This window comes from Camelus ferus, chromosome 12, assembly GCF_009834535.1.
Source record: "Camelus ferus isolate YT-003-E chromosome 12, BCGSAC_Cfer_1.0, whole genome shotgun sequence".
Lineage (NCBI taxonomy): Eukaryota > Metazoa > Chordata > Mammalia > Artiodactyla > Camelidae > Camelus > Camelus ferus.
The window spans coordinates 5,362,568-5,389,700 of NC_045707.1; the positions used below are offsets into that span (position 1 = coordinate 5,362,568).

The following is a 27,133-nucleotide window of genomic DNA, read 5'->3' on the forward strand; positions in this document are numbered from 1 at the left end:
CATTTCTACTCTCATGTTAGTGTAATTTAGAAAACAAGTTTCCTGGTTTCCTAACGCGGAATCTGGTCTCTGCTGCCCGGTGACTTCATCTGTGCTTTTCCCTTTGTCTCTCTTCTCATACGTCCACCCACATAGGGACATTTAAGGTTTCTTGAACCTGACAAAGATTTCTTCATTTAAATTTTTTAAGCAAAGCACGTCACACTTATTTACTATCATTGAAAATCTAAGCTCTATTTAATCCAGCTGGCAACGTGTAGTCACAGTAATTTGCAAAACTTTGTAAATTAATACTTTGGAAAGACCCATTGGATGTTCCTCAGTTGAAAATTTCAGTTTCAACTGCCTGTTTCACTTGTTTGTAGTTTTCTTAAGAGGTATTCCAACATCTCTTTTCTACCATATTGCAGACTTAAGGAATTATCTTTCGGTTAAAAAATGTGGTCATACTAAATGCTCAAAATATGAACAAGAATAAAAAATTCCATTGTCAAGTTTATTTTATGATATTTATGATTCTCATAGTGCCACATGAAGGAATATCATATCAACCATCATAGTCTAGAAATTCACTCTTGTGTCTGTGTAACTTGACTGCATTTTAAAAATTACGAATCTCCTTCACTTCATAGAAATAGCTTATAAAGACTTTGATTTCATCGTAAAATTGGTCTCATTGTCATGGGAAATACCATCCTGTAGACTTGGAATAGTTCCAGAATACTGTTGGAAGGCATTAACCAGACCCTTGGCACAAGGAGGTACCTTAGCAGTACTTTCAGGATTTTTATGTGTCTTTCCAAACTTCAGAATCACCTTTCTTCCATCACAAAATCCTCAGTTTTCTCCAGATTTTAAAAAATGCCTTCTACTCTTCCAGATCATCTGCAGGTAAAGCTGCAGTTACTTTTACCCTTTCTCTGGGTGGTTGGAATATGTAGTACTCAGAGGTGGGGGCTGGATTGTCACAGCCTGCCAACTGATGCTGACCTTCTCTAAACTGCAGGTGTCTTAAATTTGGTGTGGGCTCTGTGACTGAAAATCAGAGCTCTCTTTTTTATCTTTCTCTAAAAAGTCACTTGTTACAAGTTAAGCCCCTTTCTCTACAAGAAGGGTTATGTGGATGTCTTCCTTTTTTAAAGGGGTCAGTATGTTATTTATGTTGGGGTTTAAATTCCTATTGCTTGTCAGAAGATGTGTAAAGCCTGTGCTTATGTAACAATGGATAATCTCATATGCAGAAGAAACGATCCTGGTTATTAGTGGCATTTCCATCAGCAGGGAGAACAGCCCCCAAGCCCTGCCTCTTGCCACCCAGTCAGAAAACCCCTCAAAGTAAGGCTGAATGAACCCCATGGAGGGTCCATCAGGTTCACTTGGGCATTGCTGGAAGATGGTGCCACAGTTAGAGGAAATCAACTGTCTTGTGTCCTGTGTGCTTGATGGGTGCGTGTGTGGCTTCATAGGCCTGGTCCTAGGGCATGACAGCAGTCATTCAAGGAGGCCCAGAAGAGCCATTTTTCTGCCCCTGGACTCTTCATATGATGCTGTCTAAATCAACTAACTACCCTTCCATAAATGTCCTATCTTTTGGTCAATTGAAGGTGTAGATTGGGGTCAAGATAGTATATTTCCCTTTCTTCCATCATTTTATAGAGTGTCATTACTACAGAGTGTATTCATCAGTTCCATACGCTATTTTCAGAGGGAAATTAAGGGTTTATCCCAATCTCCAAATTCAAGGTCTTTGTTTAAAGGGGGATGTTGGTGGAATTGACTGTGGATATTGATGACATCCTGCTTTCTCCAACATGGGATCCCTGTGATTTCCCTCTGTCTCCGTTCTCCCTTCTTATCTGTCGTCCACGTTGCCTCTGCCTGTCTCTTAAAGGCTGTTGCTTATACATTGTCTTTGCCTGAGATCTTTTTTAGTATCTAATACATTTCAAGTCTATAAATCTAATAAATTTCTAATTTTCGTGGCTATATGTGAATTTCTCTTCTTATACCATAGTTTTGTTATTCAGAATCTATTAAAATTTTCTTTTTTATCCCTTTTCATGTTCTTTTCTTCACTTCACCCCAAACAAGGTAGACAGTTGTTCCTTATCATACCTCATATTTGTAAAGTCTATTTAAATAAGTATACCACATACTTTTAGGATGGTGAAACTAAGGACTGCAGTAAAACATACTCATTAAAAGTAACAGATTTCTCTTAACTGAGATGTGAAATTTCTTATAAGTAGTGATAGGTTCTTTTCAAATTGGGGGTTTCTGTCCACTTTGTATAAGGGGAAAAATCATTGAGCCGGAAGCCAGGAAATCTTGCTTTGTGGTTTATTAATTTATTCTGTATCATTGAACCTTTATGGGCTTCCATTTCTGCTCTCTGAAGTTTGAATAACATTTGCCTTGCCATACAGATGGGTTAGATAAAATGATAAATATACCCAAGTGCCGAGTTTGCAAGGAATGATTAGCGTGGTTATTGTATATAGCTGTTGCATACAGTTGGTTCATTCTTTTCTTAAAGATTCCAAGTCTATGCAAGACGGCTGGGGGGAGAGTGACGGGCCAGTGACAGGAACTCGCCATCCCAGCTGGGAAGAGGAGGATGATGGAGGAGTCTGGAACACCGCCGGCTCTCAGGGAAGTGCTTCCTCCCACAACTCAGCAAGCTGGGGACAAGGAGGAAAGAAACAAATGAAGGTAGCCTGCTTTAGAAATGCTTGAGCTTGCTTATTCATTCTTAGAAGGCAGAACTGAGAATTTTTTCATGGAAAAAGCCAGGCAGCTGGGAGTCCCTGAGGTCCTAAGTGAGGAGGAAAATACTTTCTTAAGAACAGATAACTACTTCCTCTTTGCTCCTCATCTTTTTTCCCCATGGCCTTGAAATCGTGAACTACAAAACTTACTGTGGGTACAATGAAAGTTTCAAAGAAATGAGATTTTTTTCACTTTAGTTTTCATAGTCTAATAATTCTTTGGAAGCTTTCAAGGCACACTTTATAAATGTTTTATGCTTTTGCATTCTAAAGCCAAATTAGTCCTTCGAGTAAATCCCCATGAATATGTAGAAGAGAAACCACAGTAAGTTAGCTTCTCCACTGGCAATCAGCATGACTGGTTTTTATCTGATTCGGGAAATTTCCAAGGCCCAGAACCCTTTTCTCAATAAAGTGAAGTGCCAGTACGTAACACAGCCATGGCAACTAGATGAGTTATCTACATCCTGTACCGGTTGTGTTCTGAAGTTTTTACTTTCTGCATCTTAGAACAACTTAGTTTCTCCTTTGATTTGCATAATTTGATGAGAACTTTGGTTTTTCAGTCTAGAACCTGAAGGACTCTTCCAGTAGAAGCCCTCCATTTTCATTCCACAAATACACAGAAAGAAATAAGAAATAAGCAGCCATATATTTAACTTCAGCATGGGAGTCTTGCTGCCCTGAGAAATGCTTCACAACTGATACTCTCTTAAGTTTCAAATACCAGATGTCATTTTAGAAGGTTTAGAAGTTGGCCAGGGGCCGTGCCTTCATCCTCTTTGCCTATAGGACATCAATTTTGTTCTGAATATAACTCTCTTTTACAGCCTAAGAATACAGGTTGTTTCTATTTGAGATTTTGTTTAAGCAGTCACTTATAGTTTTCCCTTTCAGAGGACTTTTATTTTCTTACTCTAGTCACACGTTATTTGGTAAACTTCCCAGTATTTTTAGTACATTCATGTTGTCTAGTCTGCTGTGGCTTTCTTTTTGTTATTTACAAATTAACAATGAGACTAAATTACAAGACAGTTCAGGAGACAGCTGAGAAAGCAACTGAAGGAGAGGTACTAGCACACTCAGGTAACCACCAAGGTTTAATGAAGCTAATTGGGAATTAAACATTTCTGCTCCATGACAGATGATTCTGACCTTTCATACTGAAGGCCTGTTTTTGGGTATGGCAGGGTGGAGATCAAAATATAGATAACGTAAAATTTTCCCTCTTAACTAGTTTTAAGTGTACAGTTCAGTGGCTTTAAGTACATTCACATTGTTGTGCTGTCATTAGTAACATCTGTCCACAAAACTCTTCTCCATGCAAAACTGAAACTCTGTACCCATTAAACAGTAACTACCGCTGCTCCCCTCCCTCCAGTGAGGGCCTTTTTGACCTTTAAACCTGCAAATGAACTTAAGTACCTTAACACTTTGAAGAATAATACAGTTGCCATGACCAGTATCATCAGAACACAGACAGAATTTTTACCTGGAGAATGCGCGAAGCCCTGTCACCTCCTGCCCCCAGCACGTCCCTGTCATAGTTCCACATGCCTTCTCCATAGAAAGAAAAGTGGAGCTGATGATCGGTGTCTTGTTCAGGTGAGAAATGAGTTTGTCCCATCAAGAAACAAACAGAAGCCTACATCTGCCTGACTCTGCAATGAGATTGCTGCTGGTGTCTCCTGCTAGGCTTCTTTCCCTCTGGGGACCCCTGTCCTTTACACTGAAACAAGCAGATGAAAGTGCTACGTGGATGAGTTCCTCACTGTATCCGCACAGAGAATAGCGACCAGTTTAAATAGACTCCTTTCCAGATAACATGCACCATCATCAAAAAACTCTTTTTCTTTTCTCCTAATTCAAATGGGCTTGGGTTACAAGGAGATTCTAAGAGGGAAAGTACTAGCATGCAAATGTTGTATTTTAGAAAATCTGATACTGACTTTCGATTTATGGGGTGAAAACACTAGCTGACCATGTATTTTTCCTGTTCTAATTCAGTGCAATGAATAAAATGAGAATGAAAACATAGATGTAACTAAGATGTACTACTTTTTTAGACTAACAGATAATGTATCAAAATAACTAGTTAAAGAGAAATAGTTATGGTTCAAAAAGGTAAACTCTTGGTTTTATGTTTTCAGTACTTAATGCAACTCTAATAGGAAGTTGAAATAAAATAAATTATTTGGTTCTGACGCTACATATTTCATTTCTCTAGTGCTCACTAAAAGGAGGAAACAGTGATTCATGGATGAATCCTCTTGCCAAACAGTTTTCAAATATGGGATTGCTGGTAAGTTTTATTTCTTCGTATGTGAAATGTATCTTAGCTTTTATGTTTAGTGCAAATTTCAAGGCCACTGCCACAGATAGTACAAAATTATAGATTTAGAAACTGATTAAGCAATGTTCCTGATTTGGATTAGGCAATATTTGTTCTGTATTCTTTTTTCTTAATGAAATACTCCAATATTTGAAGGTTACACCTTTTAAATTTGTAGTCTTTGCACCCTTTTCCTTAGGCGGTTAGGGAAGAGAGAGCCAGGTACTTATAATTGATATAATTTTTGCTGACTACTGTACCAGTTTTAATATTAAAATTTTTAAAAGGACAGCAATAGCAGAATAACTAGGGAAACTATTTGTGATTAATTAGGTAGGCAATTCTTGTAGAATTTCTATTTTTTTTATCTCTCCTGGGAACATTATGGGGACACCCTGATCCTTCTTGCCAAAAGACAAATGACTTGGCTGCACATTGCAAGATTTGATGACTTGACAAGTCACGAGAAGAAGTTGTCATCATTTGGCTGCCACTCATGGAATTTGATCCTGAGCTGACTGGAACTTGAGGACAGGGGTTCATTTCTCCAAGCAGCTGTTTAGCTATTGCTCTGTCCCTAGATTTACTGAAGCTAATTTGATGTGAAAATTGAATTTAGAAATATAGGCACCAGCAGCAGTCAAAATTAGCCATATTAAAAATGTTATTGTCTTCATTCCAACTTAAGGTTCATTTCAAAGGACTTCATATAGTGCTGGTAGTAAACTAGGGTGTGACTAGCATATGAACAATGCCATTTCTTCTCTGATTCAAACATTTAATTCAGACCTTAAATCTTCCCTCACTGTTCTTTATTTTCAGAGTCAAACTGAAGATAATCCAAGCAGCAAAATGGATCTGTCTGTAGGTGTGTATACTCCACTAATACGAATGGAATGTGTTGTTGTTAGTGATACCCTGTTGGGATCCCCTCCTCAGTTTGAGTTGGGACAGGTGCAGTGCCATGCTAGACACGAGGTGGGGGTTGAAAACGCAAGTGAGTGCAAGAGCCAAGAAAGTAATGTGAGCGGTGTGTGCCAGGTATAAGAAATTGGGATGTGGAAGGCACTGGTTGGCTGTGGAGAGCAGATGTACCACCTGTAGGAGTCAGTCTTTGCTCTGCTGTGAGCGATGGTTGGCCTGGAGGAGGGCAGGCTTAGCTTTGCCAGATCCTCCAGTGTTTCCAAGAGAGGCCAGAACTTCACATATACATTAATGCCCTGATTTTTACGTATTGGAAACTAATTCAGTTATCTAAAAAGGCTGTGTGTGGCCAAAACAAAGTATGTCTGTGGCGCTGCCAGATTCAGCTCTAGGGTTGCCAGTCCTGCCCTCACTGGGCTTTTCCATCCATTACTGACAAACTCTCTATCACAAGCAGAGCAGATGAAGTGTCAGCCCTTCAACTGTGGGGTCTTCACAGGGAGGCTGTGGCTCACGCTGAGGAACTTAAAAAGTATCAAACCAGGAAGAAAAGAAAACAGTCCTGGGAGATAAGGGAAATAGCCTCTGATCTGTGATTCCTTCAAATATGAGAATAACTAAAAAGTGAGCTTCATGTCAGTATAGTAGCAACTTTACAGAGATGTGAAAGAGAGCAGGAATAATCATTGCACCTTGGAAAGTATGTTTTGCAAGTAACCGGCATGCCATCTCCTGTGTTTAACTCGGAGTTCTAAATTTTAGGGCAACAGCCAGGTCTCTTTGATCTTTTTATTTCTAATAATTGTGTTTTACAACCCCAACCGTTTATCTAGCAGGTGCTAAAACAGCAATAAGAGACACATTCTCTCACTGAGGATGTTTGAATATATGAGCAAGATAGAGTCATCAAACATATCAATAACCAGTCTAGGTATATTTTTGGTTAGATTTTTACCAGGTTAGCCCTAAGACTCTCTTTCAATCTTCCATAGAAAACAAGCGACAGCTGATACATGTTGTGGGGTTTTTGGGGTGTGTGTGTGTGTGTGTGTTTGGTTTATTTTGTTGTTGTTGTTTGTTTAAGCATCCACATGTGTTCCAGGAGGAGCACTAGCAGCCTGAACCCATGAGAGCTCTTTGGTCTTAAACCAGCATCCCAGAGAGGGTAGTGGGATAGGTCACTCTTGCTCATGAGGGAGACACTGATTTGTTAAAATGTTCACTCTTTCTGTGTTACTTTTCAGGGAGCCTTCCAGAGAAAAAATTTGATGTGGACAAGCGAGCAATGAATCTCGGGGATTTTAATGATATCATGAGGAAGGATCGACCTGGGTTCCGTCCACCTAATTCCAAAGACATGGGAACCACAGATAGTGGGCCTTATTTTGAGAAGGTGAGTTGAATCCTTGGTTTAAGATAATAATTCATGAGAACTGCTTTGGTTCCCATTTGTCTTTTGATAATTAATTCCAGAAGGAAGCTTAGAAGTACTGAACCAAATGAGTAAGCAAAACACAAACATCACCTGCATTTAAGTGATGACATGAAAGTAGTTGACGTTGACAGGTGATTAGGCAGTAGCTAGAACCATCTGTCTTTAGGATATGAATATTGTGAACAAGGTCTAAGTTTTGGGAAATTTATGAAGTTTGAAGAGGGGAAGTGGTCTGTATTTATAGTGGGGGAAATGCACACTCGAAACATGTGGAAGAAATTCTAGAGATAAATTGATTCTGAATTCTTTTTCTGCTACCGCATAATTACAAATCAAATTTTTGGATCTTGTGCAAATACTCTGTGTCTCCTAAGGCCTTGCCTTCTAGCTTTGTCAAGATGACCCAAAACTTTCTCCTTTGCTGTTTCTAAGAGAGCACTTTTATCTTCTTTCTCTGTTTCCCTAATGGTCTATTTTTAGTTACAATGGTATACAACAAATTCTCAACTACCTGCTTTAAACAAGTCATTTATACCTATTTGTTTTGATTTTTAACATTTCTAATGGAGATTATTCTGTGATTCAGAATACCAATTTGTAGTGTTCCTGGTCTTCAGAAAGCAGATAAAGCCAAAATTTTTTAATCTGGCACATTTTTGACACCGCTGGTGCTGATCCAGACAGCAGCATATTCACAAGAAGATTACTCTGGCTTCTGTTTCAGCAGCCATATAGTTAGAGTAATCAATATTAGATTCCTAAAAATAAAGTGTCTGGCAATTTTTATCTTTATGCAATGGACAGAATGTGTTACTAGCTTAAGAGGATAAGAAGAACCTATATCGAAGAGGATTATGGATGGTGTCTATTGGGCAAAGTATGATGATGATGATGATGAGATCCAAATTCTGTCCTCGTTTATTGCTAATACACTCTAACTTTGTTTATTCCTGGTGTTTCTCTCTTCCCTTCTTGCATTCTGTTGCTTCACTAACCAACACTCATTGTGATTGGCTAACTACTACTACTTTTCAGCTGACTTTGCCTTTCTCCAATCAAGATGGGTGCCTTGGGGATGAGGCTCCCTGCTCTCCCTTCTCCCCTTCTCCCAGCTACAAGCTGTCTCCCTCTGGTTCCACACTACCCAACGTCAGCCTTGGAGCAATCGGCACAGGGCTCAACCCCCAAAACTTCGCTGCTAGACAAGTAAGGAGGCCTCTCAAATTTATAACTGCTTGGCTGTGGCCTCGCCTTGGCCCTGGTCTGCAGTTTATTGCATCATTTGTCTGTCTTGGGAAATTTGTTGATTACTGAATGCACAGAATGATAATAAGTGTAGGCTCTAGATCTTTCAGCCCATGGAACCCATCTCTCTTCATGTTTCTCAACATGGGTTTTGTTTTAAATCTGTTTCTTTTGTCCTCCCATTTTTGGTCATAAGTTCATGTTTAATAGGTTGACTAATGACTGGCTTGGGAAAATGTTAAAGAGGCTGCATGGGTACCTTCTGTCATTTAATTTAGCAACAGGTTTGCCACTACTAACGTTAGATTGAATGGCAAGTTATACTTTTGAGGTCTTTTCAATTTAATATAATTGCGAGCTAGAAAATAGCAGCAAAACTAGTACGATTAAATTTTTAAGGGTTATAGCATCTTAAAAACCTAGTTCAAGTGTAAAATTACCCCCAAGAAAGGTGACGTGTATATTAGATAATGAAGTGTTAAGAAGACTGGATATTGCCCAGACGTGCGGTGTTGGGGTCCGCCTGGAGCAGCCCCTTCCCAAGGGTTGGACCTGTCAGTCCTCTGAGGACACGCTGGGCTGTAGAAACAAGGCTGGAGGACCTGCGGGATGATGCCTCCCTGCTGTGCAGGCCTGACTGAGCAGACGCAGCAGGCCTTTATTGTCTCGCAGTAGCTCTGTTGTAGTTTTTGTGGAGAAAACTAGGAATTTGGGGATAACTCCTTTGCGACGGTGACTCCAGTGATGATATTTTTCTAGCCTTAGTTCCATGACTACTTACCTGTCACTCTGAATTTCACCGCGGATGTCATGGAAGGACATTTAATTATTTGCATTACATGTTTGCACATGATGATTTTCACATTTAAAGGATGATGTGAGACACCTCTTACATCAAGTTGCATATAGATCTTTCATATGCTTTCTAATGGTTGCTGTGGCACATTTAAAAAAAATGGATTATATTATATCCATGTTTTTAGATTGGTTATCTCTGAATTGGGAATAATAGATTTTTTGTTTTCTTCCTTTATATTTCACTCTTTCTTAATGGTTCCACAGAGGACATGGCTATGTATTGTTTATATAAACAGAGAAGAAACAATTACATCAGTTTTGGTGGGGAGGAGGGATCTTTTGGGTTAAGGTATAAAAAATATAAAATAGTCTTAACGTTCTTGGTTAATGATCATTATGTATATACTTCCAGGATCACCTGATTATCAAATACTTCTAGTATATAAACTTTAATATAATTGACCAGCCAAACTAGCTGTGTACTGGATTCTTAAAAAAGGTCATTCCTCTTCCTTTTTTTGATCTGTGGATTGCTGCAAAGTCTGTTGTGAACCAGATTGATATACATATTCTATCCAAATATGGTCATGATTTTTTTCACACTATTTTCATGCAGAGTTAACATGCTTCATAATTTAAAAATAAAATTTAAGAGGGTTTTTTTCCCCCAAATCTCAGAGGATTTCAGTCAGCTTGATAACCTTGTTTTTAATGTATATACCTTTCCAAGTTGAACACTGTAGTTGAGGCATATATCACCAATAATTCTTAGGCTCCAGGTCATCATAAAAGCCTCACATACAACAGTAAAACTTTAGAAATAGGCGGATAAACCACACTTATATATATATATATATATATATATATATATATATATATATATATATATATATAATTAAATACATTACTGTACGAAATAGCTACTTCTGAGCCAAGATGACCAGCTTGTGATTCCAAGATTCCATATTAAAAGATAGCAAAGGAATGAGGACCTCCGTATAGCACGGAGAACTATATTTGGTATCTTGTAATAACCCGTATATGAGTCACTTTGCTGTACACCTAAAACTAACACAACACTAAGTCTACTAGACTTCAATAAACAGAAATATGGAAGGTATTTTTTTGGTAGACTTCTGTTGACGTATCTCTTATTATCCATATCAGATATATCAAAGTGCTTGGTATGGCTTTGGGACACTTGATAATGAAAACCTAAAACCTTTGGTAGGAGTGGGATGGAATCTTTCTGTTAGGAATAGGAAAATAAGGCTTGATTTTACAAAAACTAAAAGGCAGATTCCTTTTAATACTTCTTACCAGAAAGAGGTTGAAATTAAAAATGACCCCAGCAAAGCAGTTTGGGACCCCCCCAAAACATGGATTCTGAAAGGACTTTAGCTATCAGAAACTTCACCATCCAAGGATCATCCATGAATAAATAACATATAATAATAACACAGTTATTACTTTGATAGTAAAGTGTAAGTGAGAACCATCTTAGAATAGCCTTAGCAAAATAAATGTTTTCTCTTCTCCCGGGAATGACTAGTAGCTAAGCTGCTGACAATGACTAGCAGGACCTCAGAAGAACCAGAGCTGAGCCATCTCACCTCAGAGAGACAAGTCTGATTAGTAAGACAGGAGAAGCAGAGACAGGAGAGCTTCTAGAATTAAAGTCTTTTCATGTTTAAATAGTCCTTTGGGAGATTTAAGATTCATGGTGGATCTTTGATTTTTTTATGAGATTTACACAGATTTTAATCACCATTTCTACTTTATGTTCATGGTCATTTTCATTTTCAATATTTTTAAGTTCATTAATATCCCTGAAGCAGTCTCTTAATTCTATTTTGAATCATTAAACTATCAAAATATCTTTAGTGTTCTAGAACTTAATGATGCCATTACAAAATTCTTCTTTAAAATAACCTTAATCCCCGCGACTTCAGGGATAAGATGATGGTGGTGACATCAGCTCGGAGTGCCCACACTTGGTATAAGCAGTGGTGCAGCTGTCTTCACTGATGATGCTTAGTGGGACATTTGTTTTCAAGCGTATGAAATTGGTGGGTCACGGATGTTTGCAAATGATGTGCTCATCCTACAGACCAGAGCTTTATTGAGCTTCTGGGAATACAAAGAGGGAAATGTTAAGCTGGTGGTGGAAAGACAGAATGGAGAATAACTATAATGTAATTTGACGATGGGCCCTGTCAAGGAGATTTGAAGTGTTCTGCGAACATAGAGGTGAGCTCAGGTGATTTGGATGTGAAGTGAGGAGGAAGGTTTGGGAAAGACCTTCTTGATGAGGATGACCTCTGAGCTGGGCCTCAAAGAGGTCGAGTGAAGATGATACGAAACACTATGTCAGGCAGAGGCAGCAGTGTCAGGTGTCAAATGCATTTTCTTTGCTTCTTGCTAGAAACAATTCGGAAAGGAAGGGCCATCATATAGCCCTGGTTTTTATAGGCCTTTGATTGGAACAGTCTAGAAGTGCTTCAGTGAGTTGGTCCTCCAGAAATCAGGGAGTTAAGCTTGTTTTTAACTAGACTGATAGTCATACATTTGAATGAGAAGTTACAGGTGAGTAATGTTTTGGTGACCCTGGAATGATTTTTCACTTTTCCCCTTTCTTCCTTTTTAATTTCACTGTGTGATTGATTCATATTTCTTAATTGAGCAAAGAAGGGGCCAAGCAGACCCAAGACAGAGAAGAGTGTTCATAACTGGAGTAGAGTCCTTATGGAGCTAGGCTCACAATTGGGTGGCACTGTTTTTGTGATTGAGTTAACCAATTTGGACAAGTAATATGGTAGTATTGTTGTACAATGGATATTATTTGCAAGCCTGCATTTTTACAGGTGCCTTTCACGATGAGTCTCAGATTATATAGTTTGAGAATAAATTTGGGAAACCCAATTGTAAAAAAGAAAGTAGTTGAATAAATATTATATCACCTGCACCTTTCAATAACAACAACCACAAAATTAGTGCTTTTTCTAGTATTTGACTACATTTAACCTTTTGGCTTATGGAGTGCGTCAGACTGCAGGGTTGGTGATGATGTGCCCATGATTGGATGTGAATAATTTTCCAAGCATTCCAAGATCAGGAACTTTTCAGTTAAAAAATTCTGTGATTCTGTGAATATAGGGTATGATTCTTCTGAGGGGTAGAAAACCTGAACTGTTTCTTATTTGCATTTTTTTATGTTAACAGAAAGCCTTACCGTTGCTGTTCTGTTTGCAGGGTGGCAATCATGGTTTGTTTGGAAATAGCACAGCACAATCGAGAGGTGTGCACACACCAGTGCAGCCGCTGAACTCTTCTCCTAATCTCCGGGCGCAAGTGCCTCCCCAGTTCATTTCCCCCCAGGTAAGCAATTTCATGGTTCCAGAATTCAGAAGTGAAGTCCAGGCGGTTTCAGCTGACTGGTTTTCTAGACATAAGAGGAGTAACAGTTACCAGTCTGAAATACGAAAAATCCAGCTGCCAAGGATCAAGATTTTTAGAATAAGATGTCAGATCTCTTTTTATTCATTGTATTGTGCATACAAAGTTAGACCTTTTTGCATGAAAAGCATTATATCTTTTAGCTCTCCTATATATTTTCACAATATTATATTGATTTTTTAAACTGTGTATAATTTTTAACTACTTTATATATTCTGATGTGTCCACATTCAGAAGTTGGTTGCCCTCAAGGACTTGGAGGAGAATGGCCAGGTTCTGGGTTCCTCTGAAAAGTTGTGAGGAGATATATGCTAAAACACTGACCAGGTGCTCTAGGGGTATTTATTGCTAAAGAAGAGGCAGACAATGACTCACAGAGCAGCTCTGTGTGGGGTGTGGTTCTTTGGGTACCAGAGGAACCTTTTAGGTCCCTTTCTTAGCAGGAGATGGCCAGTGAGTTATTTGAGGGTATAGGTGAGAGATTTGTGCCAGTCTGCCACATACTGCCCCTCATCATCCCTCTTCGTGAGAAAACAGGTCTGGGGAGTGAAGTAAAAGCTGATAAGCCCGAGAGAGGATTCAGTGTGTGACCTTAGAATGTTATTTTAATGAACTAGAATCAAGAGCTTTCAGTCTGTCCCGTCACATAAAAGGGAATGGGGTCCTTAACAGATCCAACCAGCAGGTTGTGAAGGGTCAGGTTTTGTTTTTGTTTTTTGATGTCTTTTAGGACAAAAGCTTAAAGTATTTATTTGAAACCCTCATCTATAGATTGCAAATCCCATTTTTGACATTGAGTCTCTGTCTTGGTAGAGGAAGAAACGTTCATCGTGCCCGCCCACCCCCATCCTCGTGGTCCTGTCTGGGAGTCGTCTTAGTGCCTCTCTCCTTCCCTCTTCCCTCTAACTTGCACTCATCCTTCAAGTCCTGGGTACTGGAAGATCCTCCAGACAGAGCTACTCTTGACTTCCTCAGCACTTTATAATGGCAGCATCTTGACTCTCAGAGCACTTGCCAGCATGTCTTGGTATCGGGCCAACAGTCATCTGTGGTCATGGAATATCTGCAGTGAATAGATGAAGAAAACACCTCTCCCACCACGGCCTCCTGCAGTTGGTGGCGGTGTTGGAGGACAGTCAGCAGATAGTCAGTGTGATAAATGTTGTACAGAAATGCCTGACAGAGTTTGGGGAGCTGGGTGAGACCTCACACCAAGCAGTGACATTTAAGCTGAGTCTTGAAGAATGAGTCAGAGTCTGCTGGGCACAGCCAAATGAAAGGTACCTTCTAGGAGGCAGAAGCAGCTTGTGCGAGGGACAGTAATATCTGGAAGAACATGGCGCGTTTGGGGAAATGGCGTTAGTGTGAACAATTAGTTTGCGTTTCTGGAAGCATTCGTATGGGATCTAGAGTGGAAGAGGAGGGAACTAGTCAGGAAGTTTGGGACCAAATTTGGAACAGTTTTGTTTGCCTTACTGAGGAGTTTGGACTTTGTTCTTTGATCACCATGGTTTGTAACCATTATCTTGGCTGCTACTTAAAAACAGTTTCTAGGTCTTCCCCCGTCTACAGAGACACAGTCTTGGGTGTTTGGCCTAATGCCCCCCAGGTGATTTTTATGTGCTCCCTTGGCTGCTACTGCTAAAGATACTATAGTGTTAGGCAAGATTTCTCAGCTGAGTGGCAATATAGGAAAATTTAAGTTTAAAAAAACCACCAACAGTAATATAGAGGAGATGTTTGAATGACAGAACTATGAGAGCAGAGGAGACGAGTTACGATGCTGTAGTAGTAGTCTGGGTCAGGCAGTGGCAGTGGCAGTGGCAATTAAGACCTTCCTGGGAATGTTGCCAGTGATCTTTGTGTTGTGGAATACAGTGGTCTGTTCCCCAGTCTCTTTTTAATCAATGTATCAGCAGCATTTGACACGGTTGATCACTCCCTTCTTTTTGAAACAATTTATTTGGCCTTTGAACACCTTCTGTATTGATTCTTCACCTGTCTTGTCTTCTCTGTTTGCTTTACAAGTTCTTCCTCACTCTCCCAGCGTTTAAACATCCGAGCCCCCCCAGTCTCAGTATTTGAACCTTTTCTCACCATCTACAGCCACTACAGGTGATCTTACCCAGTGCGATGACTTTAAAATACTGACAGTTCCGAAATTATGTCTCCAGCCCAAATCTCTCTTCTCAGCTGCACAGACTTCTGGCTGTCCCTACTAGGATGCCTTCTAGGCATCTAAAGTTAACACGCCCAAGACAGAACTTCTGGCTTCATCCCACACTCCACTCAAAAACATGCTCTTCCTCCAAGTAAGTGGTACTCTCTTGTTGCAGGTGCTTAGGCCAGAGACCTCAGAGCTAGTTGTGAGTCTTCACAGCCCACATCCGACCCAGCCACAGATCCTCCCTTCAGAGCTTTACCAGCACCCAACCATTTCCTGCCACGGCCATGGTCTCCTTGACTGGTCCCTGCTCTGCTTCATCTAATAACTTGCCTGCCTCGAGTCTGTTTTCCATCCAGACTTCAGACTGATCCTTTAAAACCACGCTGTCCAGTGTAGCCATTAGCCGCATGAGCACTTGAAATATGACCATGAAAGAACTGAACTTTTAGTTTTAATTAATTTAAATGCAAGTGGCCACAGTAGGTTAGTGGCCACTACATGGACAGCACAGGTGTGGAACATTTCTGTCCTCACAGAAAGTTAAGATAAATCATGTTACTGCTTTACTAGGAGTCCTCCCCTGGCTTCACCCTCACTGAGAATGCAAAGCCAGCTCTTTACTGTGGTCTCTGAGGCTCTCGGTGATCTTCCCACCCCCCACCTGCCACTCTTCTATTCATCCAGCCCTCTCCAGCCAACTGGCCCCAGTGCACCAAACATACTTCCTAGAATGCTCTTCTCCCAGATTGCCGCATGGCTGCATCTTTGTTTCCTTCAGATCGCTGCTTCACTAGCACTTTATCAGAGAGGCCGTCCCAGGCCAGGCTGTGTGTGGTGGGTGCACCACCCCGCTGGTACTCCTTCTCCCCTCCCCCAGGCCCGGGAGTGCAGCACACGGCACAGCAGCTGGATCTGCATCTGCTTTGTTCCCTGCTGCGTCCTCAGCATCTACAGCTGTGCACGGCATGTATATTGAGCTCGGTGAATACATGTCAAGTCATGGGTAGGCATGTTTCAGAATGATCTAGAAAGTGGAATTGTTAGGAAAGCATGGTTAACTTAGCCTAAGAGACTCTGGTCATAAAGAAATGTGCAGCCCCTAAGTGTCTGCTGTACTTGGAAAAGAAAAGTACTTATATTCTCCTACAATTTTGAAATTTGTTTATTTAGCAAAATGCAGTTAACATTTATTTAATGCATAATGAGGGAAAACTATTCAACAATGGAATATTTTTTTTCTGATATTTACCTATTTTGAAAAGTGAAGTTGCTGGGTATCACTTAAAAAAAATTTTTTTTTTAAGTAAGGACAATACAATAACCACACTGAAAGTTTGGATTGTGCAGAAAAAAATTCTTCCAGCAACAACTCCCTCATCCCCCAACCCCGCCCCAGCTGTAGTGACAAGAATTGCTTTTGCACAGTCCCCTGTCCAGACTTAGTTCATGTACAGGCATACTTTTCACATAACTGCATTCATGGTCACGATATCCTGCTGTTTTCGTTAACATTGGGTCATAGTATTTCTTCGTTACTAATGTAGTCTTCAAGTTGATCATTCTTAATGAAGAAGGCAAAATGACCCAGCAGGCAGGCTTGTTTTGATTTCCCATTATTGGATATTAAGTCGTTTTCTTATTTTTTACTGTTACAAATAATGCTGTAGAGAAATCCTTATACAGAGATGTTTGCCCACATTATTTCTAAATTTAGTTGCCCAGAATGAGATTTCTAGGTCAAAGCACGTGAACATTTCAAATTCTTGATGAATGTTATCAAATTTTATATCCATTTTAACCACATTATAGGGACAGTCAATAATTAATGTAAACATAGGAAGAAGACATTGAAACTCATCTTTGAGATTTGTTACAAATGTTCCAGGCCATGGGTTCTTCTACCTTGCCCTTTTCTTCCTATTGCTCAAATATTCAGACAGTAACATATTCTAGAGGTTTCTGACTTGCTTTTAAATTGCTGTCATTTTGCACCTATAACACTTTGTTAAATGCCTCTAACTAGAGCTTCATTAAATTGACTCCAACTAGAGCTTCACTTTCTCCAGCCCAGCTGGAGATTGAAGGGCTTTTAAGCCAGAGTAATTAACTCCCTGCCATGGGAATGTGCAGACCTGCACTTTAATTATCCTGCAACCCAGGTATGAATAGCCGTTTGCCAGGAGCCTAGTAGAACTTCTCTCTGGTCCTTTTGTATCCACTGGAGGCCAGTGCTTGTGCAGTGTGAAAATGAGAAGTTGAGCAAAGCTGGATAGGAGGTCCTCAAAGTGTAACCTCCCTAGTCTTTATAACCTTCAATGGATACAACATGTGATGTGCTGGCATTTAAATTAAAGTATAAAAATACTTCATGTTACCATTTCTTTACTTTTCTTTATAGTCTTTTTGTATCTATCTTTAAACAGTGTATTGTTTCATGTTCCCTTTTTTGCACTTTATGTAATGAAATCATGCAGTTTATGTAGCCTTCTCTCTTTTTTTGCTTGATATTGTTTCTAAGATTTTCCCATGTTGATTTGGGCAGTTGTGGTTCATGCAGTGTTCTATTGCATGAATAAACCAGCGTTTATTTACCTATGCTATCCTACTATAGATAAGCCATTTGGGTTGTTTCCAGATTTTTGCTATTACGAGCAGTGCTGCTGTGAATATGCCTAGATCTGTCCCCTAAGATGAACTTCTCCAGGGTACTGCTTGGTCATGGGCGTGTTTTACTTTGAATGGTGGTTTCTTTAGCTAATTTCAAGTAGTAGGAGTAGTGAGGAGGGTGAGGGGCTGATGGGCTCTTGCCGGGGATGGCATACATTCTCAAGACTGAAGAAAAGTGGTGACCAAGAGACCAGCTAATTTGTGCAGTAGATCTTCTAAAATAGAAGGAAGAAGGGAGGAGAAATGACAGCTCAGACAATGGCTATCTATTTTGGAGGCCAGTCGGTTAGGAAACAAAATAAGCAGAGGAGATTTCCTGTGAATCATAGAAGAAAGCTCTAGGAAGGAAGTTAGAAACAATGCTGATCCATGCAGACCGTCAAGAGCAGCACCGTCCGACAGAAATGTAACACAAGGCACGTAATGTAAAGTTTTTAGTAACCACATGTAAAAGATAAAAAGAAACTGGTAAAATTAATTTAGTAGTATATATTCTTTAACCCAATATATCTAAATTATTATCATTTCAACCTGTAATCAGTGCTTTTAAATTATATTAAAAATTTTAATTTTTTTCTAAATACCAAGGCTTTGAAGCTTGGTGTGTATCTTACACTTAAAACACATCTCAGTTTAGGTTAGCCGTGTTCCAAGTGCTCAATAGCCTCACGAGACTAGTGGTTAACACAGTAGATGGCCAGGCCTGTAAGACATAGTTATGTTAGTTTCTTTTCTGGAAACTGTCACAACAAATAACCACAAGCTGGGTAGCTTAAAGCAACAGAAATTTGTACTCTCACAAGTTCTAGAGGGTAGAAGTCTGAAGTCAAGGTGTCATCAAGGTTGGTTCCTCCTAGAGGCTCCAAAGGAGAATCTCTTCTGTGCCTCTCTCCTGCCTTCTGGTGGCTGCTGACAATGCTTGGTGTTCCTTAAAAGCATTGCTCCAACTTCTGTCTTCATTTTCACATGACGTTCTTCCCCGTGTGTCTCTGTATTCACATGGCTTTCTCTTCTCCGTCTCTGTGTCTCTTCCTGTTCTTATCAGGACCTCAGTCATTGGATTAGGGCCCACTCTCATCTGTTATATCCTCATCTTAAACTTGATTATGTCTACAAAATTCTACTTCTGAATAAGGTCACATCCTGAGATCATAGTTGGGAATGAATTGTCGGGGATGCAGTTCAACCAATTGCTAAATCAAATGAATTTAAGATACACGCTGAAGGTAGTGAGTTTGATTTCATGAGTCATTGGGGAATGGTGGACTGGCTCTGGTTTGGAATGTGGTGTGATAGCATAGGACACAGCTACACTCCTCACCCCCCTCCACGCCCCCCCCACCTCCCCCAAAACCTCTTAATACAAGGAGATTAGAACTTTTGTATCAGAGACGGTAAGTTAAGCCACACTGGTGACCGCTTGGGTGAACACAAAGGAGAGATGAGAGTTATGTGCAAGAAATCGTGGAGAGTGTTGGTCGTGCTGGCCATAAAGCTGGTACAGAGGCACAGTGCACAGTAGTGATGTGCTTGCTTTGCGCTCGTATCTGCTAGGGGTCTAACTGTTAAAATAGAAAATCAAACAAGTTCTTTAATTGGTCAGCAACACTCGGCATCTCTTAGAGGCTAGAGATGAAGCAGCTGGAAGAACTATTAATTTAAACCAAAATACTTTCCCAAATGAGAGAACTGATAGGTTAAGTGAAAGTGCCTGAGATCTTGGAAAGAAATGAGTTGATGAGCCAAGTATAGGAAACTTGAACTTAGATATTTTTAGACTAGAAAGTGTCAAAGAAAAGATAGGCAGATATTCTTGAGAATGTAGCAGAGACCGTGACTCAAAAGTAGTAGGAAGCTGAGGAATGTAACTCTGCCTGGGATGCTAAACAACCATGGGGAGACCCCCATGGGTCTTCTGGTTAAAGGCTCTCTTATGACTCAGGTTTTATGGGGGCATTTTAGACAGCTTAAAAAATGGCTTTTCTGTTCTGCAAAGGGCTCTGCACTGAGAAATTGAATGAGATACAGGTGAAAGAAGGGATCATATTTAGCCTGGAGATGAGATGCAAGGGAACTGTAATCATTGTCTGTAACATCTGAAGAACCATCCTGTGGAGTAATATGAACATTGATGGAGCGCATTTCTAAGCAGTTGACGTGAATTAACTCGTAAAGTCCTCAAACAACCATTTGAATGACTTCAAATTAATATTGAAGTTAATATTACTATTCAAATTTTGGAAATAAGGAAAGTGAGGCTCAGAAAGTTTAAATAAGTAACTTGCTCTGACTCAGACATCTCACAAATGACAGGCCCAGGCAGTCTGCCTCTGTTTGTTTTTTATTGAAGTATATAGTTGATTTACAATATTGTGTTAATTTCTGGTGTACAGCAAAGTGATTCAGTTATGCATATGTATACATGTCTTTCATATTCTTTTCCAATATGGTTTATTACAGGATATTGAGTATAGTTCCCTGTGCTATACAGCAGGACCTTGTTTTTTATCTATTTTGTATAGAGTAGTTATTATCTGCTAATCCCAGACTCCTAATTTATCCCTCCCCCATCCTCTTTCCCCTTTGGTAATGGTAAGTTTGTTTTCTGTCTGTGAGTCTGTTTTGTAAATAGGTTCATTTGTATCATATTTTAGAGTCCACTTATAAGTGATAGCATATGGTATTTGTATTCAGGCCATCTGCCTTTAGAACTAAACTTCTGACCGGAATGCTACTAATGGGAGAGGGATTAAGTTTGTCCTCCATGGCACCAACTGATTCAGAGGGTTTAGTGGATGTTTTATATTTTTATAGCACATTTTCAGTAGTAACTTCTCAGACAAACGTCATATTGTCATTAAAACTTTTTTCTTGCAGATATTTTTCTGATTGTAAAATTCGTCATTTTTATTGTAGAAAAATTGGAAAGTCTAAGAAGAGAATGAAAAAGCTCCTATAATCTCACCATTCAAAGATAACCATTGTTAACACTTTGGTGTATTTCTCCCAATCATTTAATACTTTTCTAAATACTTTTCGAGGAAGAAAGTGTCAGTGCTTGCTTTGAGCTCTACTAAGATTCTTTTCACAGAAAAAAAAATTTCTTTTATTTTGATAAATTCTGAGCGTTCCTTTTTTGGCTAGGTTTCTGCCTCAATGCTCAAGCAGTTTCCCAACAGTGGCCTGAATCCAGGTCTTTTCAATGTGGGGCCCCAGTTATCTCCTCAACAAATTGCCATGCTGAGCCAGCTTCCACAGATTCCCCAGTTTCAGTTGGTAAGTAGCAGATTTTCCTCCTGTAGCTGAAAGGTTGTTTGCTTTTTTTCTCTCTCTCTCTTTAGCTTTTATTTGCTTCATGTTATGCAAACTATTGAGCATGCTTAATGGTTGGTATATCAGCTCAGCTGGAGGGAAATGTGACCAGTAGACCAGGAGCTTGGTGGTACTTCCCTCGTGGACACTCATTCAGTGCCCAGACCCTTGAGTTTTCTCAGCTAGTCCGTCTTAGGAAAGCTCGATCCTGTCTCTCTCCCTGTTTTGTAGGCATGTCAGCTCCTCCTGCAGCAGCAACAGCAGCAGCAGTTGTTGCAGAACCAGAGGAAGCTTTCCCAAGCTGTGCGCCAGCAGCAGGAGCAGCAGGTGCGTGGGCTCGGGAGGGTCCCTCTAGTGCTCCTTGCGAGGAGTGCGTTTCCGCCCAGCCTCTGACAGCACAAGCAACTTGAGCGCCCTCTTTCCCCATGGGGTTCGCATGCTGGCTCATCGTGGGTCCCTTTTCCCTTGGGCCTCCTCCCCCATAGCTGGCTCGGATGGTGAGTGCACTGCAGCAGCAGCAGCAGCAGCAGCAGCAGCAGCAGCAGCAGCAGCAGCAGCAGAGGCAGCCCAGCATGAAGCATTCGCCGTCTCATCCTGTTGGGCCCAAGCCCCATCTGGACAACATGGTACCCAACGCACTGAATGTGGGGCTCCCAGACCTTCAAACCAAAGGGCCAATACCTGGATATGGTTCTGGTAAGTTGTCTGTAATGAGAACTGCCCGCTGAAAAAGATCTGTCAGTCATGTTCTCATGTTCTAAGCCCAGGGGTTGGACCTGCTTGACCCTGTTTTCACAACAGCCATGCAAGGTCGGTAAATATTCTTATCCCTCTCGTAAAGGTGAGATATCTGGGCTATCGATATCCTGGAGTTTCGGTGGTTTCCTGAAGCTCACCACACAGTTAGCAAACAGCAGAGACAGGCCCCCACCTTCTCCAGGTCCAGAGCGGTCTTCTACTACTTGTGAATGGCAGTCAGCTCTCCCACCACCAGCAACTTTTAAAAGCCAGTCTAAATGTTTGTACATGCTGTGCGTGCCACACGTCAGAGGTTGTAATCTATTAAATTATATACAAGTTGTGGTGTTTAGTTCTACTGATAGAATTACCTTCTCTTGAAAAGAAATGGGGAACAAAAATTATAAGACAGACTGATAAAATTCTGATATTAGTATTTCATCTGATTTAAATAGAATTAGCACAAGTAAGCTTATACCTTTGACATTCACCAAGAATTTGTTGGCAGGCAAATCATAGCTCTTTGAGAACTGGGGAACATGCTGTAAGCAGAATCCAATCAGTGAGGCAACAGTGATTTAAAAATAAAATTTAAAAATTAAAAAGGTACCACACACCATAGCGAGTTTCTTCTCAAATTGACAACATTTAGATTTTATTTCAGTAAAGATCATACTATCCTCTACAAACTCAAAAACAAGGGTTTGGGGATACTTGAAATCCATATTCCTCAGTGACAAAGTGACCCTGGACAAATGGCCCTGCCCTCTGCACCATGTGGTGCCCACTGGGATGGGGTACCCATTTCCTGCGGGGTGTCCACATGCAGAGAAGAGCAAAGAGTCCAAGGACTCCCCGACCCTATATAGTAAAGGGGATTAATTTCCAGGTCCTCAAGTTCTACCAACTGTGCTTTTTTTTTAAAAACGATTTGCCTGAGAACTTGTAAATTCAATATAAACTGTCTTCCATTTGACATAAAAAAAGGGAAAACTCTCCACCATCCTGTATCATCCTGTATGCGCTTCCTAGCGCATGCTTATCTGGGGTTCCAGGCAAGGAGGAAGCTTCCCATAATGACTAACGAAGGTGCCGTTACCCCCGGCTTTCCAGTCGTCACCTTCTGAATCATGTTTTCTGTTAAGGACGAAGCCTGACGTAAGAACCTGGGTGTGTTGGTGTGTGTCCAGTCTGAATGTAGACACCACGTGTGATGGTAAAGCAGGGTAACTTTGCTTCTCTTTTTGTCGAAGAATGCATAGTTCTTGAAGTAGAATCCAGTCGTGTAAAGCGAAGAGGGCGTCCAGAAGCCACAGCGGCTCTTCCACGTGTTAAAGCACTGAAAGCACAACATCTTGTCGGCCCTTGTCAGTACTCATCCCTAGGGCACGTCTTAGTTGGAAGGAAAAGTACCTTTGAACAGCTCGAGCATTATCGGTTAGTGAGACTGACTCTGAAATAGATGTTTTGACAATGCATCAGGTAAAGCCTGTGGATCAGCCTTTATGTGATTTCCTCTAGAATGAGTATGCATTGGTCAGTTCGTTGCTAAAAACCTGAAGTCATGATGTATTTATTCCAGTGACTATAACATCTTTACTATTTTCTGCCCCTTATTAAAAAGTAAAATTATATATTGGCTACAAGTCTGTTCATTTTGAGCAGCATATACCTTCCTCATTTATTAAACATATAGAAAATTTTAATCATGATGTCTTCTTAGATCAACGGTGTTTGTCATTATTACACTTGAGTCTTAATGGCTAAAAGATCAGAGTTCAGTGTATACACATATACATTTACTGAAGAAATGTCATTTTTTTTTTATAATATTCCTGTTTCATAAGTAACTTAGAAATTTAGCTATGCATTATAATCCAAATTAAATAAGGAAAAAGAACATTGATTTATTAACTTATTTATATTTGATAACTTACTAAACAATGGATAAATTAATTTTATTAGGTCTTTATTATATTGTGATCTGACCATTTATAATCTACTTTACAAGATGCATTTTGCAGTTTATTTCACAGTTAACAGTTTTCCTCAATTCACATTACCACAATTATTGGAATTGGAAAACTGGGACTGAAAACAAGTCTGATTTGGCTGCCTCCTTTGAATAAACTAAATCTATAGCCAGAAGATTTTGAAGAAGATATAGTTAAAGCGTATACACAAATTAAAATTTTTCTGAAAAACATAAAGATGTCACAAAATGAACGAATATATCGTGAGTATAAATGATGCCGAGTATATCCAACTAAAAAAGATACCTATAGGTGAAAGAGTAGCAAGAAACATTACAGTTTCTTAATAAGTCTTGATAAAGACTCTTGGTATATTTTCTCAAAATTAAAAAGTTTAATGACTTTAATGACTGCTTAACTAATCCTTAACTGATTACTTTTGTAAAATAGATCATTTCTCATTCTCTGCTTTTAGCAAAATTGAAAATATATGTAATTGAATTGTCAAGTGATAATGACCTGTCTAAAAATTATGTTTTAGTATCTTATGTTATTGAGCTGGGGGGAAGGGAATATACCTAAAAAGAGATGCAAAGAAATAAGTGATTTTATAACAAGACTCCTCCCTTTTCCATCTACTTATTTATGTAAGATTTCTTAGTGCTTTATGTCTACAAAAATTTTTAAAAATAGGTATAGTATGAGCTAGATTTCATTCTAGTATTAAGTCATGGTCATTCAGATATCAGAACTAACTGAGAAACAAAAGTCACTCATCTTATTAGAAAGTGCATTTCCAATAAAATTTAATTTTTATATTTAAAATTCATCAAAATATGTAATATTTATGTGTGTGATATATCCAGGGAAAAGTAGATTTATTATGAATATTAGGGATTATTAAAATAGCAGAAAGATAACTTGTATCTATCCCAGGATTATGAATGTGTCAGTATCATATGAGCGTGTGTGCATGGATTAAAACAGTTACATTAAATGGGCAGCTGTGGGTGATTTGTTTCTTTTATAATGCATTTTTATTACAATGGTTATAGAAGCAGGAATTTGTTTTTTAAGCTACAACAAAAGTAGTAGCGGAAAATACAGAATTACAGACAAAGAGAGGGAAGGAGTGGTTGATTAAGGACAAGCTAATTTGAGAATTTCCTCAAAGAGGTGAGGTCTGGGCCGAGTGGTAGTGATGAATAGACTGATAGTGCTGAGTTGGAGTATGTGGCAAGGAAAGTAATTCTGGCAACGACAGATAAGGTAGCCAGGGTGTTGTATTTGTAAGCATGATACGGCAGGTAAAAGGGAAGTGCTGGTGAAATGAGGCCCTGGGAAAGCAAGGGGCACGTCTTCTCTCTGTTTGCACCTCATCTCCTAACCCAGAGCCTGGCACAGGTTAGGGTCTCCATAAGTATTCATTGGACTGAATGAGATAGCTTGTTCGATTAGAAGTTCTGTGTCTGTGAGCTGGAGCATCAGAGGAGGCCACTGGATGGACTGAGGAGGTTTGGTTTTTATAACATAGCAGGGACAATAAAGGCAGTATTTTCCTGGATTTGGAGGTGTGATAGCTCCGGAGAAGCCCACAGTCATGAGTAGAGTGCCCTCTGCTTTCTGTTAATGTAGCCACCAGAGCACAGTGCTCCAGAATCCTTTCCTTCAGATTTGTTGAGCACATTCTGTGTCCTGAGGTCAGGCTAGTCACTACGTGACATCAAAGAAAGACAACAGAGTTACGTCCAACTTTGCATTGATTTTCCTCTCATAGTTTTGGGTTTGTAGATGAATCTCCTATTTCTTTTTGCCCACTTCAATTGTCTTTTCCTTACCAAACTTTATTGTTTAGTTATGGTGCTGCCATATGGTAGTGACGTTTGTTCCTGAGCTTCTAATGAGAAAGATGCCCACTTCACCTGAGGTTCAAGTGGAGCTTCTCAAAACTCTATTCTTTCCTAAGATTTGTAATTCTTACTAATTTTCTACATTTCCTATGTTACAGAAGAACTTCTAAGCAGCTAAAATTGAATAACTTTAATTTCATTGTGAGTTTTAAGAGAAATTTCAGAGCAACTTTACAGAAAATGAATGTGTAAGAAATAGTTCCTTATTTTACTAATCTTTACGTTTTTCTTTTTAATCTTCACCAGAATCCTAGGTTATTTTCAAAAGCTCTTTCTCAGTGATTGGAACCAAGCTTTCGCATGGCCTGGAATCCAAACATGTTGGGCTGGTGTTCTGAGTCAAATGTAGTGGTGTAATTTGCCCAAGGAGCAAACCTGCTTAGGCCACTAAAGCTGTATCAGAGAAGGCCCATGTTCCTTTCAGCCTCCCTGGCCTCTAGTCTCATTTTGTTTTAGTTACACAGGATAAAAGTAGAAAATATCTTACACTCTTCTTTTTAAAAAAAAAAAATTGTTCAGTTTGAAATATTTCCAGCTCATTCCAAGGATTCCTGTTCCCCACCCCCGCCCTCCAAGCAATCTCTTGGATTAGTAAAGCCAATTCCAAACATTGTAAAGGGACATTGTTCTTTATATTAATAGCAGCATTTTAAACATAGGTCAAGAAAGGTGTCAGAATGGATTTGAGTTTGATTTATTAGGCATTTATAAAACTATCCCTGACAATTAAGAGAAGCACAGGGGAGAAAATTGTGACCTGGGCCTTCAGTGGGATTTGGATAAATGGAACTTGAGGGCCAGTAAGACACCACCAGACGGTAGGAGAGTGGGGTGGGCACAGTGTGGAGTCTGGCCTGGCTGGAGCCGCATGCCTGCTGGAGTCAGAGCAGACGCCTGCAGACGCCTGAGCCTCGGCGTAGGGGGGACCCTGCTCACCTCCTTGGGGGGCCTGAGTGTGTGTGTTGCTGCTGCTACACTGACTGTAACTTGTTCTCATTTTTCTATGATTATCATTATTCTTCCCCTCCCTGGTTTCAATTGTTTATTTTAGTCCTTTATTTTACTTTTTTGAGAGTCAGTTTGGAAAATATTAAGTACGTTGTGACCCAGAGAGGATGGTGGACCCTGTGGGACTCCAGCAGCAGGCCCCTCCTGTGTGGTTTTCACCTGTCCAGCCCTGTGCAGTGGGGAAACCTGCTCCAAAACACCCTTGCCTGACATCTGGGGGCACACGGCAGAGTAAACTCTGAATGCCTCACCAGTTGCCTACCCAAGCTTTGGGGTCTTCGTCATTGTATAAAAACTTCTTTGAAACTGATCTCCCAGATTCTGTCCTGACCTCCACCTGTCCCGTTCTCACACTGTCAGTTCTCTTTGTAAAACACAAACCTGGTTATCTCCCTCTTAC

The 27,133-nt window shown here is 39.9% G+C and overlaps 1 protein-coding gene and 1 long non-coding RNA gene across 2 annotated transcripts in view; one reads left to right on the top strand and one right to left on the bottom strand.

Moving 5' to 3' along the window:
* TNRC6B (trinucleotide repeat containing adaptor 6B) overlaps positions 1 to 27,133 on the top strand; it is a 225,161-nt gene that overhangs the window by 173,330 nt on the left and 24,698 nt on the right. The window contains 8 exon segments of the mRNA XM_032492297.1: positions 2,537 to 2,712; positions 4,996 to 5,070; positions 5,923 to 5,968; positions 7,269 to 7,417; positions 12,755 to 12,880; positions 20,937 to 21,068; positions 21,336 to 21,431; positions 21,590 to 21,800. Of these exon segments, the coding sequence (XP_032348188.1) occupies positions 2,537 to 2,712; positions 4,996 to 5,070; positions 5,923 to 5,968; positions 7,269 to 7,417; positions 12,755 to 12,880; positions 20,937 to 21,068; positions 21,336 to 21,431; positions 21,590 to 21,800 (1,011 nt within the window).
* LOC116667528 lies at positions 91 to 23,143 on the bottom strand. Its single transcript, XR_004324346.1, has 3 exons — positions 23,074 to 23,143; positions 16,613 to 16,618; positions 91 to 101 (listed from the first exon to the last, which is right to left on the bottom strand). It is a non-coding gene; the product is annotated as an uncharacterized LOC116667528 (long non-coding RNA).